This window comes from Coregonus lavaretus (genome assembly GCF_964263955.1).
Source record: "Coregonus lavaretus genome assembly, chromosome: 3".
In the NCBI taxonomy this organism is placed as follows: domain Eukaryota; kingdom Metazoa; phylum Chordata; class Actinopteri; order Salmoniformes; family Salmonidae; genus Coregonus; species Coregonus lavaretus.
This window is the reverse complement of record NC_139990.1, coordinates 4427416-4448626: the sequence shown is the minus strand read 5'-3', so window position 1 is coordinate 4448626 and position 21211 is coordinate 4427416. Positions and strand designations below refer to the sequence as shown.

The window sequence follows — 21211 nt, the reverse complement described above, 5'->3', positions numbered from 1 at the left end:
AATGCCAGCGTACAATTGTTTTTATTTATTGTTGCTTTCATTTTGCGATTGGCTTCTTCACTGGAGACTTGCTCTCCGGTAATGTATGTATGTATAGTACAAAGCGGAGTGTATTCACTAGGAAACAAACGGAAGAAAACGGGCTAAAATGGAGAGGGACTAACCTGAACTTGTCCAATAAGAAACACTCATTTTCATTGCAAAACGTTTCGCTACTGTTTTCTACAGTGTGTGCAAACGAATACACCCCAGTGCGTTACTGTTGCTAACCATTAAACCAATCTGTATCACAAACATTAACCCAGTGCCATTACTCTGTTAGCTTGATCCAATCACTGTTTTGCACACTTAGCTAAAAGACACAAGCTGTAAATGAGACCTCACACTGCAATATTCCTCATTCGTTTTGGATTTAGAGCTGTCTTATCTATTTGAAATGTTAGTTATTTTGGGTCAGATCGCTGCAATTTTAAATTCTGCGAGAACAGTCTAGTGGACTGAAAGAGAAAGTTGTCCAATGTGTTGTCCACATGCTGTCCTAACTCTTTCCTGTTTGTGTTCCTAACAGAGGGGCAGGAGGTTAAGGTTGGAGAGTACAACGCTATCGCTGATGTCCTGGACCTCATCAACAACACCATGAGGTTCCAAGGTACTTACACATGAGATTGTGTGTGTGTGTGTGTGTGTGTGTGTGTGTATGTGTGTGTGTGTGTGTGTGTGTGTGTGTGTGTGTGTGCGTGCGTTGTGTGTGTGTGTGTGTGTGTGCGTGTGTGTATGTGTGTGTGTGTATGTGTGTGTGTGTGTGTGTGTGTGTGTGTGTGTGTGTGTGTGTGTGTGTGTGTGTGTGTGTGTGTGTGTGTGTGTGTGTGTGTGTGTGTGTGTGCACGTACACACAGGGCATCCAGTATACTCCTCTCAACCAATCATCCTGTGTTGAATTATTTACCAGCATTTTTATTAAGCCATGTTTTCTGGTGTTGACATTCCTTGTAATTGGTTCAATTCCTGATGATTACTACAACCCTCCCCCTCCCCTCCCCTCCCTCCCTGTTGTCCCATATACACACACTCTGGGACAGCTAAAACAATTGTTTCTATGTGTCGAACCACCATAAGAGAGCTCAGTAAGATGAGACGTTGAAATCGATTGGCAAAGACACGGAGAGGACGGATAAAGGAAAGGGCAAACATAAGAAACAGCGGTCGCTGACCACAACAACTGATTCTCTATGGAGGTACATTTACACAGCTGAATGTAGCCAAATTGAGGCGTTTTCCAATGTCAAGTAGCCTAATGATGGTTAATTTAGGATCTATCCTTCTACTGTAGAAGTGTCCAGTACTTTACGTACTGTAGAATCAAAGTCACTGGACAAGTGGACACACTTAAAATCAAAATAATTATTGTTAATTATTGTACATTTCTCAGGCTAAGAAAATCCCCACTAGGCACAGACGTTAGTTCAACGTCTAGTTTTGATTTACAGTGGGGGAAAAAAGTATTTAGTCAGCCACTGTACATTTGGTTGAGTTGCCAACTAACATGAATTCAACAAAAAATGTCACTGTTATTGGATTTAGGAAAAAATACAGAATTCCCTTACATTGATGACTTTTTGCAAATCCAATCAGTTTTCCATGTTGATTCAACGTCATCATATTATTTTTTATGTTGTTGAAATGACGTGGAAACAACATTGATTCAACCAGTTTTTTTGCTAGTTGGTCTGTGAATGTCCTCCTCTTCATTCAGGAGTGGATCCTCCAAATCAAGTTATTTTCCTTTCCCCCTTCTTGTGGAGTTGTTTTTCAACGTAAAATACTGGTGAGGTCTCATTTTGTTTGTCTATCCTTCACCTGTAGAAGTCATTATTAGAATAATTTTTATATGGCAAATGTCTTCCTCCTCTTCATTCCAGGAGTGGAGCCTCCTAAGGACCGTACGTTTGTACGTCTGCAGCGTCGCAACATCAACGTACCCCTCTACAGCATCCTGTCTGTTATCACCATCCTGGGCATGCTCATGGCAGGGGCCTTCCTCTTCTTCAACATCAAGAACCGCAACCACAGGTCAGTGGAAGAGGGAGGGGAATGAGGGGAGGATGGGGTCGAGCTCTAGCCTGGCTGACGCTACTCATGTGGTACACAGCAAGGGAGAGCTGTGACTCACTGGTCTGGACAGGAGTCAAATTGTAAATGCAGTATTCACACAGAAATGAGCTTTGATTGGTTCTCTCAAACGTTGTTTTCTTTCCTGGGGAGTTGAGAGTCTGAGACCTCACGTTGTTTGGATTAGAAAATCCAACAGTTGTATTGGAAGTGGGCGGCGCTCGGGGGCTGCGTGTGGTTGTCGATGTTGGTGTCTGAGTGAGAAAGACACAGAGGAGAACCAATCAAAAGTACAGCCCCCTTCATTTTCAACGCATTGTGCTGACAATATCAAGGAGCCTTTCCAGACTACGGAGTCAGGAAGACTTGGAGTTTGGTGGACTAGTGCTAGCTAGACTAGTAGAGCTCTGGGGGGAAGTTTCTTCTCGGTACAAATCTAGGATTCGCTTCCCCTCCCCCAATCATATGTTAAAGAGATTCACCAGTACTTTTGTATACTTTTTAGCCAGAGTTTGTGAAAGTAGCGCTCACGAGCAAAAAGTGGTCTCCAAAAACTGGGTACTACATCATATATGTGCAGATACTGTATGTGCACCACATCATTGCTCTGTCTCTCGCTCTGCTGTTGTGCACCTTGCTAGCTGTCACTCAAATGGCGAGGGGCTGAAGCTCATTGGCTAGAACTCAAATTGCTAGGGGGTTAGCTCACGTGGGGGGAAATGTAGGGAAAATAGCGCAGCGCAGCTTCCAGAAAAACAGTCGCTTTCAAACTAGGGATTTTGTGGCTAATTGAGGTAAAACAGTAATTCTGCTGATAGATTCTGAATGTATGAACTACACATTGACACATCCAGCCCAAAGCGGGAGGTTTAAAAAATACTTAGCAGTTACCAAAGTTCCGGAGCATGTCTTTAACCATTACTGGGGGAAAGCTAAAACTGACCCAAGGTCAGTGTCTAGGGTCAACTTCATCCTACACCAGTGGTATTCAAAGTCGGGGTCGGGACCCCTACTGGGGTTGCGGGGGAATTGCAGTGGGGTCGCCACATAAAAAAGTTACGATTACAGATTTTATGGGACAATATACTGACAATATATTGTATGTTAATGTATAATAATGTATAATGTATGACTGTAGGATATGACCATGTAATAGCAATAGGAAGGTGGTGGGGGGGGGGGCTCACCTCATCCCCCCCACCACCAATGTGTAGCACCCAAATGAAATCAAATTTAGTTAGTTTGTCACATACACGTGTTTAGCCCCGTGTAGCTCAGTTGGTAGAGCATGGTGCTTGCAACGCCAGGGTTGTGGGTTCGTTTCCCACGGGGGGCCAGTATGAAAAAAATGTATGCACTCACTAACTGTAAGTCGCTCTGGATAAGAGCGTCTGCTAAATGACTAAAATTTAAAAATGTAGCAGATGTATTATCCAAGATGTATTATCCAAGATGGCGTAGCAGTGTGGTCGTGTGCTCGTGTAAATAGCCTGTTTTTTGTGTTTTGTCTTTTTCGTATATATTTCTCAATCTCACTTTTCATCCTTCAACTAAATATACTTTCCTGCAACCCGCCTCACCCAATGTGGAACGGATTCTATTATTTCTTATACCTTGTTATCTAGAACCTCCGGCTGAAACTAGCCAGCTAACTAGCTACTTGCTATTAGCCACCATTAGTGGTTTTCACCATTGTCCGTGGCCTGCACTACCTACCAGCCAGCTCTAGCCTGGACAATTATCGGCCAGTCTGCACAGTCTGCACAGCGCGCTATCGACCCAGAACATATCGGATTTTCTTCCGGAATCACTGAATCACTGGACCTTAAAACCGGATCATCGCAACTAGCTAGCTGCAACCGAATGGATGTTGTTGTTGGCTAATCACCACTGTCCCAAAACAAGCACCAGTTAACCTTGAGCTAGCCTCGAGCCAGGCCCATCTCCCGGCTATCTACCTCTCTGTCAACCGGACGGGACCTCCTAGTGTCGACACGCAGCCCCGCCGATCCATCACGACTGGTCTGCCGACGTAATCGTCTGATGTGGTTTCAACAGGCTTCCCATTGCGACGAACACGAAGATCCATCTGCTAGCCACGGCCCGCTAGCACACGCAATCAACATTCATGCCTCCTGCTCGCCTGTGCCGTAGCAGCCATCGAAATGCTCCCGGACTCACCTATTGCTGTTCACTGGACATTATGATCACTCAGCTACACAGCTGATGCTTGCTGGACCGTTCCTTTACACGGTACCCCATCCTGTTCATCTGTCCTGTTTATCTGTTTAGCCTCAGCCCAAACTTTCGTTGCCATTACCAGTTGTTGTCTTAGCTCTCTCGAATAACACCTGTGATTGCTTTATGCCTCTCTCCCATGTCAATATGCTTTGCCTATTGCTGTTTCGGTTAGTTCTTATTATGCAATTTCACTGTAGAGCCCCTAGTCATGCTCAACCTGCCTCAGATAGCTCCTTTGTCCCACCCCCCATACACGCGGAGACCGGCTCAATCGGTGCCTCCAGTGATGCTATCTCTTTCATCGTTACCCAACGCTTAGGTTTACCTCCACTGTACTCATATCCTTCCATATCCTTGTCTGTACATAATGCCCTGAATCTATTCTACAACGTCCGGAAATCTGCCCCTTTTAATCTCTGTACCCAACGCACTAGAAGACCAGTTCTTAAAGCCTTTAGCCATATCCTTATTCTACTCCTCCTCTGTTCAAATCAAATCAAATCACATTTTATTGGTCACATGCGCCGAATACAACAGGTGCAGACATTACAGTGAAATGCATACTTACAGCCCTTAACCAACAGTGCATTTATAAAAATAAAACAACAAAAAAAGTGGTGAGAAAAAAAAAAGAGCAGAAGTAAAATAAAATAACAGTAGGGAGGCTATATATACAGGGGGGTACCGGTGCAGAGTCAATGTGCGGGGGCACCGGCTAGTTCCTCTGGTGATGTAGACGTTAACCCAGGCCCTGTAGCCCCCAGTATCACTCCTACTCCCCAGGCGCTATCATTTGTTGACTTCTGTAACCGTAAAAGCCTTGGTTTCTTGCATGTTAACATCAGAAGCCTCCTCCCTAAGTTTGAATTATTCACTGCGTTAGCACACTCCGCCAACCCTGATGTTCTAGCAGTGTCTGAATCCTGGCTTAGGAAGGCCACCAAAAACTCTGAAATTTCCATCCCCAACTACAAAATGTTCTGTCTAGATAGAACTGCCAAAGGAGGCGGAGTTGCAATCTACTGTAGAGATAGCCTGCAGAGCTCTATCATACTATCCAGGTCTGTACCCAAACAGTTTGAGCTTCTACTTCTAAAAATCCACCTTTCCAGAAATAAGTCTATCACTGCTGCCGCATGCTACAGACCCCCCTCAGCCCCCAGCTGTGCCCTGGACACCATATGTGAATTGATTGCCCCCCATCTATCCTCAGAGTTCGTACTACTTGGTGACCTAAACTGGGATATGCTTAACACCCCAGCCGTCATACAATCTAAACTAGATGCCCTCAATCTCACACAAATTATCAAGGAACCTACCAGGTACAACCCTAAATCCGTAAACATGGGCACCCTCATAGATATCATCCTGACAAATGTACCCTCTAAATACACCTCTGCTGTCTTCAAACAGGATCTCAACAATCACTGCCTCATTGCCTGCGTCCGTAATGGATCCGCAGTCAAACGACCACCCCTCATCACTGTCAAACGCTCCCTAAAACACTTCAGCGAGCAGGCCTTTCTAATTGACCTGGCCCAGGTATCCTGGATGGATATTGACCTCATTCCGTCTGTAGAGGATGCCTGGTTGTTCTTTAAAAGTGCTTTCCTCTCCATCTTAAATAAGCATGCCCCATTCAGAAAATTCAGAACTAAGAACAGATATAGCCCCTGGTTCACCCCAGAATTGACTGCCTTGACCAGCACAAAAACATCCTGTGGCGTACTGCATTAGCATCGAACAACCCCCGCGATATGCAACTTTTCAGGGAAGTCAGGAACCAATATACACAATCAGTTAGGAAAGCAAAGGCTAGCTTTTTCAAACAGAAATTTGCATCCTGTAGCACTAACTCCAAAAAGTTTTGGGACACTGTAAAGTCCATGGAGAATAAGAGCACCTCCTCCCAGCTGCCCACTGCACTGAAGCTAGGAAACACTGTCACCACCGATAAATCTACGATAATCGAGAATTTCAACAAGCGACCAGCCATTCTTTCCACCTGGCTACCCCTACCCAGGCCACCAGCTCTGCACCCTCCGCTGCAACTTACCCATGCCACCCTCGCTTCTCCTTCACCCAAATTCAGATAGCTGATGTTCTGAAAGAGCTGCAAAATCTGGACCCATACAAATCAGCTGGGCTAGACAATCTGGACCCTTTCTTTCTAAAATTAGCCGCCAAAATTATAGCAACCCCTATTACTAGCCTGTTCAACCTCTCTTTCGTATCATCTGAGATCCCCAGAGATTGGAAAGCTGCCGCTGTCATCCCCCTCTTCAAAGGGGGTGACACTCTAGATCCAAACTGTTACCGACCTAAATCCATCCTGCCCTTCGAAAGTATTTGAAAGCCAAGTTAACAAACAGATCATCGACCATTTCGAATCCCACCGTACCTTCTCCGCTATGCAATCTGGTTTCCGAGCTGGTCATGGGTGCACATTTACATTTACATTTACGTCATTTAGCAGACGCTCTTATCCAGAGCGACTTACAAATTGGTGCATTCACCTTATAGCCAGTGGGATAACCACTTTACAATGTATTTTATTTAGGATTACTTTATCCTATCCCAGGTATTCCTTAAAGAGGTGGAGTTTCAAATGTCTCCGGAAGGTGGTGAGTGACTCCGCTGTCCTGGCGTCGTGAGGGAGCTTGTGCACCTCAGCCACGCTCAAGGTCCTAAACGATATTATAACCGCGATCGATAAAAGACAGTACTGTGCAACTGTCTTCATCGACCTGGCCAAGGCTTTCGACTCTGTCAATCACCTCATTCTTATTGGCAGACTAAATAGCCTTGGTTTCTCAAATGACTACCTCACCTGGTTCACCAACTACTTCTCAGAAAGAGTTCAATGTGTCAAATCGGAGGGCCTGTTGTCTGGACCTCTGGTAGTCTCTATGGGGGTGCCACAGGGTTCAATTCTCGGGCCGACTCTTTCATCCGTGTATATCAATGATGTCGCTCTTGCTGCTGGTGACTCTCAGATCCACCTCTACACAGACGACACCATTTTGTATACATCTGGCCCTTCATTGGAGACTGTGTTAACAAACCTCCAAACAGTAATAAAGGGGAATATATTTTTTTTTTAAGGATATGTATGTGTATGTATGTATGTGTGTATATGTATATGTGTATGTATGTGTGTATATATATAAAAAAAAAACATGGGGGATTGGAAGTGATGCAGACAATTACATTGATGGAAGTTACAATCTATCTGCAATATTAAGCTGATCTACCCCCACATAGCCTCCAACTGCTCTTAAACTCTAGTAAAACTAAATGCATGCTCTTCAATCGAACGCTGCTTGCACCCGCCCGCCCGACTAGAATCACTACTCTCGGCAGGTCTGACTTAGAATTTGTGGACAACTACAAATACCTAGGTGTCTAGTTAGACCGTAAACTCTCCTTCCAGACTCACATTAAGCATCTCCAATCCAAAGTTAAATCTAGAATTGGCTTCCTATTTCGCAACAAAGCCTCCTTCACTCATGCTGCCAAACATGCCCTCGTAAAACTGACTATCCTACCGATCCTTGACTTCGGCGATGTCATTTACAAAATAGCCTCCAACACTCTACTCAGCAAATTGGATGTAGTCTATCACAGTGCCATCCGTTTTGTCACCAAAGCCCCATATACTACCCACCATTGTGACCTGTACGCTCTCGTTGGCTGGCCCTCACTACATATTCGTTGCCAAACCCACTGGCTCCAGGTCATCTATAAATCACTGCTAGGCAAATCCCGCCTTATCTTAGCTCATTGGTCACCATAGCAACACCCACCGTAGTATGCGCTCCAGCAGGTATATCTCACTGGTCATCCCCAAAGCCAACACCTCCTTTGGTCGCCATTCCTTCCAGTTCTCTGCTGCCAATGACTGGAATGAACTGAAAAAATCTCTGAAGCTGGAGACTCTTATCTCCCTCACTAACTTTAAGCATCAGTTGTCAGAGCAGCTTACCGATCACTGCACCTGTACACAGCCCATCTGTAATTAGCCCACCCAACTACCTCATCCCCATATTGTTATTTATTTTGCTCATTTGCACCCCAGTATCTCTATTTGCACATCATCTTCTGCACATCTATCACTCCAGTGTTAATACTAAATTGTAATTATTTTGCACTATGGCCTATTTATTGCCTTTCCTCCATAACTTACTACATTTGCACACACTGTATATAGATTTTATATTGTGTTATTGACTGTATGTTTTTGTTTATCCCATGTGTAACTCTGTGTTGTTGTTGTTGTTTTTATCGCACTGCTTTGCTTTATCTTGGCCAGGTCGCAGTCATAAATGAGAACTTGTTCTCAACTGGCTTACCTGGTTAAATAAAGGTAAAAAAATGAATAAAAATAAATGTTATTGCGGTTGTAGTGAAATGCTTGTGCTTCTAGCTCCGACAGTGCAGTAATATCTAACAAGTAATATCTAACAATTTCACAACATATACCCAATACACACACATCTAAGTAAGGAATTGAATTAAGAATATATACATATATGGACGAGCAATGACAGAGCGGCATGGACTAAGATACAGAAGAATATTATAGAATAGAATACAGTATATACATATGAGATGAGAAGTGCAAGAAATGTAAACATTATTAAAGTGACTATTGTTCCATTTCTTAAAGTGGCCAGTGATTTCAATAGGCAGCAGCAGCCTCTAATGTGCTAGTGATGGCTATTTAACAGTCTGATGGCCTTGAGATAGAAGCTGTTTTTCATTCTCTCGGTCCCAGCTTTGATGCACCTGTACTGACCTCGCCATCTGGATGATAGCGAGGTGAACTGGCAGTGGCTTGGGTGGTTGATGTCCTTGATTATCTTTTTGGCCTTCCTGTGACATCGGGTGCTGTAGGTGTCTTGGAGGGCGGATAGTTTGCCCCCGGTAATGCGTTCGGCAGACCGCACCACCCTCTGGAGAACCCTGCGGTTGCGGGCGGTGCAGTTGCCGTACCAGGCAGTGATACAGCCCGACAGGATGCTCTCAATTGTGCATCTGTAAAAGTTTGTGAGGGTTTTATTAAAACAGCTACTAAAACTGCTCTCAGAGTACAGCAAATCTCTGCAAATGTCCCTAGAGATGCAGCCTATAGACAAGGACATATCCCCTAGAACGTAATATGAATCAACTTGATTGTAGATACAGTGAGGGAAAAAAGTATTTGATCCCCTGCTGATTTTGTACGTTTGCCAACTGATAAAGAAATGATCAGTCTATAATTTTAATGGTAGGTTTATTTGAACAGTGAGAGACAGAATAACAACAAAAAAATCCAGAAAAACGCATGTCAAAAATGTTATAAATTGATTTGCATTTTAATGAGGGAAATAAGTATTTGACCCCCTCTCAATCAGAAAGATTTCTGGCTCCCAGGTGTCTTTTATACAGGTAACGAGCTGAGATTAGGAGCACACTCTTAAAGGGAGTGCTCCTAATCTCAGCTTGTTACCTGTATAAAAGACACCTGTCCACAGAAGCAATCAATCAATCAGATTCCAAACTCTCCACCATGGCCAAGACCAAAGAGCTCTCCAAGGATGTCAGGGACAAGATTGTAGACCTACACAAGGCTGGAATGGGCTACAAGACCATCGCCAAGCAGCTTGGTGAGAAGGTGACAACAGTTGGTGCGATTATTCGCAAATGGAAGAAACACAAAAGAACTGTCAATCTCCCTCGGCCTGGGGCTCCATGCAAGATCTCACCTCGAGGAGTTGCAATGATCATGAGAACGGTGAGGAATCAGCCCAGAACTACACGGAAGGATCTTGTCAATGATCTCAAGGCAGCTGGGACCATAGTCACCAAGAAAACAATTGGTAACACACTACGCTGTGAAGGACTGAAATCCTGCAGCGCCCGCAAGGTCCCCCTGCTCAAGAAAGCACATATACAGGCCCGTCTGAAGTTTGCCAATGAACATCTGAATGATTCAGAGGAGAACTGGGTGAAAGTGTTGTGGTCAGATGAGACCAAAATGGAGGTCTTTGGCATCAACTCAACTCGCCGTGTTTGGAGGAGGAGGAATACTGCCTATGACCCCAAGAACACCATCCCCACCGTCAAACATGGCGGTGGAAACATTATGCTTTGGGGGTGTTTTTCTGCTAAGGGGACAGGACAACTTCACCGCATCAAAGGGACGATGGACGAGGCCATGTACTGTCAAATCTTGGGTGAGAACCTCCTTCCCTCAGCCAGGGCATTGAAAATGGGTCGTGGATGGGTATTCCAGCATGACAATGACCCAAAACACAGGGCCAAGGCAACAAAGGAGTGTCTCAAGAAGAAGCACATTAAGGTCTTGGAGTGGCCTAGCCAGTCTCCAGACCTTAATCCCATAGAAAATCTGTGGAGGGAACTGAAGGTTCGAGTTGCCAAACGTCAGCCTCGAAACCTAATGACTTGGAGAAGATCCGCAAAGAGTGGGACAAAATCCCTCCTGAGATGTGTGCAAACCTGGTGGCCAACTACAAGAAACGTCTGACCTCTGTGATTGCCAACAAGGGTTTTGCCACCAAGTACTAAGTCATGTTTTGCAGAGAGGTCAAATACTTATTTCCCTCATTAAAATGCAAATCAATTTATAACATTTTTGACATGCGTTTTTCTGGATTTTTTTGTTGTTATTCTGTCTCTCACTGTTCAAATAAACCTACCATTAAAATTATAGACAGATCATTTCTTTTTCAGTGGGCAAACATACAAAATCAGCAGGGGATCAAATACTTTTTTCCCTCACTGTACAATGAATAACACAAGATGGAAAAAAGGAACATGGTTTACAGACATGGTGTGTATTGGGACCCCGGCATTACACTATACCTGATTCTGCAGCACCATGGCCCTATATAGATGGGGTGTTGCCGATATCCCCTCGCCTTGCATTTACAGACAGATTTGATTACCTATTGATTTGATGTACAGTTGAGTTGTGAGTTACACAATGGTTTGGGACATGCTGTCCTAAGTGAACTGTAATGTACAGACATCCTGGGGTGTATTCACTAGGAACCAAACGGGCAGAAAAGGGGTGGGGGACATACTTGAACTTGTCCAATAATAAACTCATTTTCGTAATGTTTTGCTACGGTGCTCACTAATGAACACACCCCTGAGCAAATACAAGTTGTTATCTGACGTGCTCCTGTTAGGTGTGAAATGTATTAAGTATGTCATTTAGAAAAGCTATATTCACTCCCTTTTACTTGGAACGGAACTGGGAAAATGCACACCTCGGGAAGTGGGAATTCACCAAGACAAAAACATGTTTAAATGTCAAAAATGTCCCATCTGAATGTTCACTTTTGGAACTCTGTTCCCCCAATTCGCTCCGCTGCTGTGACTGCATTGTAATATAAAAACATGTTTCAATGTTAAAATGGTCCTTCTGCGTTTTTCAATTTTTGAACTCTGTGTATCTCTCCTCTCTCCTCTCCTCTCCTCTCCTCTCCTCTCCTCTCCTCTCCTCTCCTCTCCTCTCCTCTCCTCTCCTCTCCTCTCCTCTCCTCTCCTCTCCTCTCCTCTCCTCTCCTCTCCTCTCCTCCTACAGACTGATCAAGATGTCCAGTCCCTACATGAACAACCTTATCATCCTGGGTGGAATGCTTTCCTACTCCTCCATCTTCCTCTTCGGCCTGGACGGTGCCTTGGTGTCCGACAAAGAGTTTGAGGCCCTGTGTACTGTGAGTATATAACCTGTATAGCTAGAACACCATATCTGCTGTGCTAATGATGTGTAAGATCCCAGGCTAACGCTAGGCTAACGCTAGGCTAACACTATATCATTCTCTTCTGTCTTCTCCCCTTCAAAAGGTGTGCGATCCAGCCTTACGCTAGCTTGCATTCTCTCTTGATCCCCTTCAAAAGGTGTGCGTCCCAGGCTAACGCTAGCTTGCATTCTCTCTTGATCCCCTTCAAATGGTGTACGATCCAGGCTAACGCTAGCTTGCATTCTCTTGATCCCCTTCAAAAGGTGTGCGTCCCAGGCTAACGCTAGCTTGCATTCTCTCTTGATCCCCTTCAAATGGTGTGCGATCCAGGCTAACGCTAGCTTGCATTCTCTCTTGATCCCCTTCAAAAGGTGTGCAATCCAGGCTTACGCTAGCTTGCATTCTCTCTTGATCCCCTTCAAAACGTGTGCGTCCCAGGCTAACGCTAGCTTGCATTCTCTCTTGATCCCCTTCAAAAGGTGTGCAATCCATGCTTACGCTAGCTTGCATTCTCTCTTGATCCCCTTCGAAAGGTGTGCGATCCAGGCTAATGCTAGCTTGCATTCTCTCTTGATCCCCTTCAAAAGGTGTGCGTCCTAGGCTAACGTCAGCTATTAGCTATCATTTATTTTCCTTCTTCCAAAAGGTGTGAGATCCAGGCTAACACTAGCTTGCATTCTCTCTTGATCCCCTTCGAAAGGTGTGCGATCCAGGCTAACGCTAGCTTGCATTCTCTCTTGATCCCCTTCAAAAGGTGTGCGTCCCAGGCTAACGTCAGCTATTAGCTATCATTATTTTCCTTCTTCCAAAAGGTGTGAGATCCAGGCTAATGCTGGGATAGCACACTAGCTAACAGTCGCTTCCTCCCTTCAGAAAGGGGATGGGAGTTCATTTAATGGGAGTTGATTGGATCAGTCCCTGGGTCTTTCCTAACATGGAGCACATTAAGCTCCTGCTCCCACAGCAAGCGTTTGAATGTGACTATCTTAGCCTCTGGTTTAATTAGAGGTTTGATTACTGCGATAACTGGTTTGTGTCCCAAATGCCCCCCTATTCCCTATATAGTGCACTGCTTTTGACCAGGGCCCACAGAGATAAATAATGTTAGCTAGGCGGGCGGCGCAGCGCGTATCAAGTGCCATCGAGTGCTTGTCTGCCTGCCTGGCTCACCTCAGCCAAAACAATCCAAAATGGAGGCTGTCACATCAGAGAAGAGGTGCTGTGGCAAAGTGTGTGATCCAACCAATCATTATGCAGTTTTCTTTGTATGGCTGCTGTAATAGTTTTTTCGTTATCTCTTGCTGTCTTTTTTGCCCCCTTCCCCCTCCCTCGCCCCACATACACACCCACACACAGAAACACCAAATAGGCTACCTTTTGATTTTACAAAAGTATATTCCAATTTAAACTCTAAAAACAAGCCAGGCCAGTGTTTTATCTAGTGCGTCATTGCTCCTCAATGGGAAGGAGAAAGAGAGTGGTCATAGCCCCCAGGAGAGCTGGCTACACAACAGTGATGACACAACAGTGGTAGGCCTAACTACCAACTATTACGAGACAGCCTACAGGGAGGAGGTGACTGCCTTGGCAGAGTGGAGCCAGGAAAATAACCTCAACGTCAACAAAACCAAGGAGCTGATTGTGGACTACAGGAGACAGCAGAGAGAGAGCACGCCCCCGTCCACATCGACGGGGCCGCAGTGGAGAGGGTCAAAAGTTCCTTGACGTGCAGATCACTGACGACCTGAAATGGTCCTGTTCACCCCGTTACCATCTAGAAGGTTGAGACAGTACAGGTGCATCAAAGCTGGGACCAAGAGACTGATAAACAGCTTCTATAGCCAAGCCATCAGACAGTGGAACAGTCACCACTAGCTGGCCTCCGCCCAGTACCCTGCCCTGAACGTCAGACACTGTCACTAGCCGGCCACCACCCGGTACTCTTAAATCTAGAATCGGCTTCCTATTTCGCAACAAAGCCTCCTTCACTCATGCTGCCAAACATGTCCTCGTAAAACTGACTATCCTACCGATCCTTGACTTCGGCGATGTCATTTACAAAATAGCCTCCAACACTCTACTCAAATTGGATGTTGTCTATCACAGTGCCATCCGTTTTGTCACCAAAGCCCCATATACTACCCACCACTGTGACCTGAACGCTCTTGTTGGCTGGTCCTCACTACATATTCGTCGCCAAACCCACTGGCTCCAGGCCATCTATAAATCACTGCTAGGCAAATCCCCGCCTTATCTTAGCTCATTGGTCACCATAGCAACACCCACCCGTAGTATGCACTCATTTACATTTACGTCATTTAGCAGACGCTCTTATCCAGAGCGACTTACAAATTGGTGCATTCACCTTATAGCCAGTGGGATAACCACTTTACAACATGTTTTTTTTTGGTGGGGGGGTGGGGTGGGGTAAGGGGGGGTAGAAGGATTACTTTATCCTATCCCAGGTATTCCTTAAAGAGGTGGGGTTTCAAGTGTCTCCGGAAGGTGGTGAGTGACTCCGCTTTCCTGGCGTCGTGAGGGAGCTTGTTCCACCATTGGGGTGCCAGAGCAGCGAAAAGTTTTGACTGGGCTGAGCGGGAACTGTGCTTCCGCAGAGGTAGGGGGGCCAGCAGGCCAGAGGTGGATGAACGCAATGCCCTCGTTTGGGTGTAGGGACTGATCAGAGCCTGAAGGTACGGAGGTGCCGTTCCCCTCACAACTCCGTAGGCAAGCACCATGGTCTTGTAGCAGATGCGAGCTTCAACTGGAAGCCAGTGGAGTGTGCGGAGGAGCGGGGTGACGTGAGAGAACTTGGGAAGGTTGAACACCAGACGGGCTGCGGCATTCTGGATGAGTTGTAGGGGTTTAATGGCACAGGCAGGGAGCCCAGCCAACAGCGAGTTGCAGTAATCCAGACGGGAGATGACAAGTGCACTCCAGCAGGTATATCTCACTGGTCATCCCCAAAGCCAACACCTCCTTTGGCCGCCATTCCTTCCAGTTCTCTGCTGCCAATGACTGGAAAGAATTGCAAAAATCTCTGAAGCTGGAGACTCTTATCTCCCTCACTAACTTTAAGCATCAGTTGTCAGAGCACCTTACCGATCACTGCACCTGTACACAGCCCATCTGAAATTTGCCCACCCAACTACCTCATCCCCATATTGTTATTTATTTTGCTCATTTGCACCCCAGTATCTCTATTTGCACATCATCTCTATCATTCCAGTGTTAATACTAATTGTAATTATTTTGCACTATAGCCTATTTATTGCCTTACCTCCATAACTTGCTACCTTTGCACACACTGTATATATATTTTCTGTTGTATTTTTGACTGTATGTTTTGTTTTACCCCATATGTAAATCTGTGTTGTTGTTTTTATCGCACTGCTTTGCTTTATCTTGGCCAGGTCGCAGTTGTAAATGAGAACTTGTTCTCAACTGGCTTACCTGGTTAAATAAAGGTGAAATAAATAAATAAATAAAATAAAAACTCTACCCTGCACCTTAGAGACTGCTGCCCTATGTAAATAGAGTCATTGAACACTGGTCACTTTAAAAATGTTTACATACTGTTTTACTCACTTCATGTGTATATACTGTATTCTAGTCATGGCTCATCCTATATAACTACTGCTGTAAACACCTTTTCTATTCACATTCTGTCCATACTGTCTATACACACCATCATATACATATATATTATTTATATTCTAGGCTCATTTCATGCAATCCTATCCATTTTGCTATGGGGTTTCTACTGTGTATTTATATACTGGATTCTCAACATAGCTCATTGTAATATTTCTACTACTGTACATTGCATTTTAGTTCACACCTCATTTATCAATATACTGTGTTCTTGACATAGCTCATTCTAATATAATATATATTCTGCTGTACATATCATTTTCCCACTCAAATATATTGTGACAATCCTCTTCAAGGTTAGGAGAGTTTGTACACAAATTAAGCGGGAGACCGTCACCAAAATCACCCCAGAGAGAGTTATTTCGAACAGGACAGTACCTGAATGTTGGTTTCTCCATCCTGGTTTGCCCAGGCCACAGGCTTGGTCGAGGATATCAGGATTCGGTACACAAATCGGGTTCTCGGTAGGTCCAGGTCCAACAGCCAAAAGGTAAGTACAAACAGTCCAGGTCATACATGGTAAATCCAGCCGATATATATTGTCACCGTTCTCTTTCTCCGTGGTTCACAGATCCACAGCCCCTTGCTCTCTCTCCCTCTTCCTGGTTTGTCTTGACCCCTTATATGTGGGTCTGCCCCACCTTGCGAGCGTTCCCCTTGCTTCTGGTGGATTGTAGGTTTTGGCGGTCTGACATTTTGGGATCTGTAGTTCTTGTCGGGGTGGCCATTTTGGTGAGAGGGCAGAGCCCGTTTATTAGTTCTGCCCTCACATATCTGCCATTTAACTGCCCCCTTCTTTGCCACACATCTCCCCCCCTAGCTTCGACCCCCTAGGTCGGGCTACAGCAGCAAAATAGGCGTGCATGCGGGATAACCCATCCATATTTCCCATTTCCTTCCCTGCTCTGTGTTTTAAGTCAAAGTGAAACGGTTGGAGACTGAAAAACCACTGCATCATCTGAGCGTTCTTCTCTTTAGCCCTATGCATCCAGGTGAGTGGGTCATGGTCACTAATGAGGGTGAAGTGGCGCCCTAGCAGGTAATATTTCAGGGTTTCTAGAGCCCACTTTACTGCCAGCGCCTCTTTCTCAATGACTGAGTAGTTGGCTTCCCGTGGTTCCAGCTTCCTGCTTAAAAACAGGATGAGGTGTTCCACCCCTTCTACATCTGGGAGAGCACGGCTCCGAACCCGACCTCTGAGGCATCCGTGTGAACCACGAAGTCACGCTCAAAGTCTGGTACCACCAGCACTGGATTGGATTACAGCAGAGAGCCTCCTGTAATGTTCTAAATGCTTTGGTGGCCTTTTCATCGCATTTTACCATGTTTGGCCCTCTGGCTCTGTGAGTGGGGCGGCCACTGTGGCATAATTTGGGATGAACTTCCGGTAGTAACCTGTCAACCCTAGGAAGGCTCGAACCTGCTTCTTATTTACTGGTTTTGGCCATCCTCTAATTGTCTCAACCTTTTTAAGTTGGGTTTGATTAACCCTCTTCCCACGGTGTATCCCATTTCCTCTAACCCCACATAACACTTGGCAGGGTTCGCCGTGAGCCCTGCCTTCCTAAGGGCGTTTAGCACTGCCTGTACCCGGGGTAAGTGGGATTCCCAATCTGGGCTGTAGATCCCCACGTCATCTAAATAGGCTGCGGCTTAAGCTCGGTGCGGTTTTAGGACCTGGTCCATTAGCCGTTGAAAGGTGGCTGGGGCCCCGTGTAAGCCGAACGGCATGACGGTGTATTGAAACAAACCATCAGGGGTTGCGAAGGCTGTCTTTTCTTTGGCTCTGGGGGTCAGGGGAATTTGCCAGTAACCATTGGCTAGGTCCAGGGTCGTAATGTAAAGAGCTTTACCAATTTTCTCCAATAGTTAATCTACTCGGGCATGGGGTAGGCATCAAACTTGGAGATTTCATTTACCTTCCGAAAATCATTACAAAACCGCAAAGACCCATCTGGCTTGGAGACCATCACAATTGGGCTAGACCACTCACTATGTGACTCTTCGACCACTCCAGCTGCTAACATTTTCTCAGTCTCCGCTCTAATCACGGTTCGTCGAGCCTCGGGTACCCGATATGGCCTCATGCTCACTTTTCTCCCTGGTAGCGAAACAATATCATGAGCCGTAACCTCAGTTCGTCCTGGTATCCCTGAAAACACATCTCTGTTTTTCTGGATCAGGGTCTTTACTTACTGTACTTGTGCTGGGGACAGAGTAGGTGAAACATGCACATCGGCTGCCTCCTGAGTGGGTGTGGGGTAAGTGACAATTAGTGTTTCTCTCTCTCTCTCCATGCTTTTAACAGGTTTATGTGATAGATCTCTTCCGGGGGCTGACAACCTGGCTGTCGGATCCGATAATTAACTTATATTTTCTCCAGCACTTCATACAGTCCTTTCCATGTGGCTAGCAGTTTACATTCTACCGTGGGGACCAGCACTAACACCTTATCTCCCGGTTGAAATTCTCTCAGGGAAGCCTGCCGGTTATAATTGTGCGTCACGTGCTCTCTTACGATGGGCGTGACTGTGGCTATCCTGTCTTGTGTGCTACCAGGTTTCCCGGGCGATGTCTAAGATTCCCTGGGGGTGCCTCCCATATACCAGCTCAAAGGCTGAAAACCCCAGCGAGGCTTGGGGAACCTCTCTAATGGCAAACATCAGAAATCCCAGTTTTTTCATCATGAAATCCCAGTTTTTCCCATCCTTATCGATTATCTTCCTGAGCATTGACTTCAGGGTGCGGTTGAATCTCTCAACCAGGCCGTCCATCTGAGGATGGTAAACCGATGTCCTCAACTCTTTCACCTGCCACAACTTACAAAGGTCCGATATTTTTGGAAGCCATCGTCCGAAGGGGAATGGCTTCTGGGTAGCGAGTGGCATAGTCTAGGATGACCAGAATTTATTGGTTCCCTCTGGCGGATTTGGGTAGCGGGCCCACTATACCCATCGCTATCCTCTCAAATGGCGTTTCGATTATGGGGAGGGGCACTAACGGGCTCCTAACTGCTGGTCGGGGAGCTGTTAACTGGCACTCTGGGCACTCTCCACAATGTCGAGCCACCTCAGCCTGAATTCCTGGCCAGTAAAACCTCCTCACAATCCGGTCTCGGGTTTTATCGATACCAAGGTGTCCCCCCAGAATGTGCCCATGAGCTAAGTCCAGTACTATTCTCCGGTACTGGGTGGGGACCAACAACTGTTCCACCACATCAACCCCTAGTTTTGCCACTCTGTACACCAAACCCTTTTTTCATGATGAAGTGGGGGAGACTATTAGGCATCGTCCCGTCATTTATGGGGGTACCATCTACGACCTGCACATCTGCTCTGGCTTGCTGCAGGGTCGGATCCTGGGTCTGGGCCGTCCCGAAGTTATTCAGGTACCCTGCCAGGTCTGTTGGCTTTAGACAGTCCTCCTCTGGCTCCAGATCGACCCCGGCCCCACTTGTACTGGGCTGCTCATTATGGACAGGGTCTGCCCCTTCTTCCTCAACCTCCTCTACTAGCACCTGTGAGGTTGACCACTGGGAGGCTTGATGCTACTGCACCTGTGAGGTTGACCACTGGGAGGCTTGATGCTACTGCACCTGTGAGGTTGACCACTGGGAGGCTAGATGCTACTGCACCTGTGAGGTTGACCACTGGGAGGCTAGATGCTACTGCACCTGTGAGGTTGACCACTGGGAGGCTAGATGCTACTGCACCTGTGAGGTTGACCACTGGGAGGCTAGATGCTACTGCACCTGTGAGGTTGACCACTGGGAGGCTTGATGCTACTGCACCTGTGAGGTTGACCACTGGGAGGCTAGATGCTACTGCACCTGTGAGGTTGACCACTGGGAGGCTAGATGCTACTGCACCTGTGAGGTTGACCACTGGGAGGCTAGATGCTACTGCACCTGTGAGGTTGACCACTGGGAGGCTAGATGCTACTGCACCTGTGAGGTTGACCACTGGGAGGCTAGATTCTACTGCACCTGTGAGGTTGACCACTGGGAGGCTTGATGCTACTGCTTGCTTGGTTAGGGGTGTTGGCTTCTCAAATATGCCATTCTTTTGGCCTAACCTCGCAAAGTTAGGAAAGTATCTACCCAGTATTACATCATACGGCATCTTCGGGACCACGTCGACCTCATAATCCAGCAAGCCGTCGTCAGTTTGTATGCTCACTAAGGCTGTGGGGTACGGGCGGGTATCCCCATGAATGCACGTAACACTGACATCCTGATTTTTATCCAGGTTATGAGTCGGCACTAGGTCTCCTACGACCAAGGTTAACATACTGCCAGAATCAAGCAGGGCTGCCACCGCTTTCCCTTCAACCTTCACCATGCACATATGTTCGTTTCTTGGTCTTTCAAGTACAGTGGTTCCCACAGGACATGCATATAATATGTCAGTTTCTTATTTTTCACCGCTGTTAAATTGCATTGGCTCTTCTTTAATAGGGCAGAATGCCGCAATATGTGCCGGTCTATTACAATTGTAACAGATAATAGGGTTTCGGGGGGGACCCCGTCAACCCCCTGTCCCGGTTTTTGGCTTGTACTGGAGTGTCTCGCCCCCAGTCTGGTTCTTTCCTCACAGCCCCCCGCAACCATTTCCGTGCCAGGTGAATCAAGTCGAACATCTGTGTTCGGGGGGGTTGTCCAGGTCTGTAGGCCCACTGGTGGAAGCGATATGCCCTCATGGCATCGGTCACTCCCAGTCTAGTCAGAATCTCTCCCTTTAGTTTATCATAATCCTGTGCATCTTTCAACTCCAGGTCGGAATATGCTTTTTGAGCGTCCCCTGCCAGGTATGGTGCCAGAAGCCCTCGCCATTCTTCTTTCGGCCACTTCTCTCTCTCTGCCGTCCTTTCGAAGGTGGTGAGGTATGCTTCCACATCATCCTGCTTTGTCATTTTTTGAAGAAAATGATTGGCCGACCTCTGGGTATTTGTAGCTGGTAACTGAGCTCCAATTTGGGTCGCTAGCCCCTGCAGGCCTTCTCTTAACTCCCGGGTGTTTCTCTCTTGCTCCTCTCTGAGCAGCTGGTTGGTGTGGTGCTGGACCTGCAGCGTGTCCTGATGCATTTGCATCGCATCCTGATGAGCTATTTGTTGCGCACTAGTTGCCTCTTGTTGGGCTGCCACTGCTTGTATCAGTGCCTGTATGGCTCCTTCCATACTCATTTTCCCCGAGAAAACTGTACGAAACAAACAAAACCACAAAAAAAAACCTGACTCCCCTTTGCTAACTGATTTTTTTTTTTTTTTTTTTTTACCTAACCAGCGGTATGGCTAGTCCATTTATCCGGTTCAAACAACAATGTGCCCACATTCTCCACTACGTGTGACAATCCTCTTCAAGGTTAGGAGAGTTTGTACACAAATTAAGCGGGAGACCGTCACCAAAATCACCCCAAAGAGAGTTATTTCGAACAGGACAGTACCTATATGTTGGT

At 46.2% G+C, this 21211-nt stretch overlaps 1 protein-coding gene across 1 annotated transcript in view; it reads left to right on the top strand.

Moving 5' to 3' along the window:
• Positions 1–21211, top strand: part of LOC311119844 (gamma-aminobutyric acid type B receptor subunit 2-like) — a gene marked incomplete at both ends in the record, with an annotated part of 144523 nt that overhangs the window by 14325 nt on the left and 108987 nt on the right. Inside the window, 3 exons of the mRNA XM_084157790.1 lie at positions 569–649; positions 1920–2070; positions 11945–12077. Coding sequence (XP_084013916.1) covers positions 569–649; positions 1920–2070; positions 11945–12077 — 365 coding nt within the window. The remainder of the gene's footprint in view (positions 1–568; positions 650–1919; positions 2071–11944; positions 12078–21211) is intronic.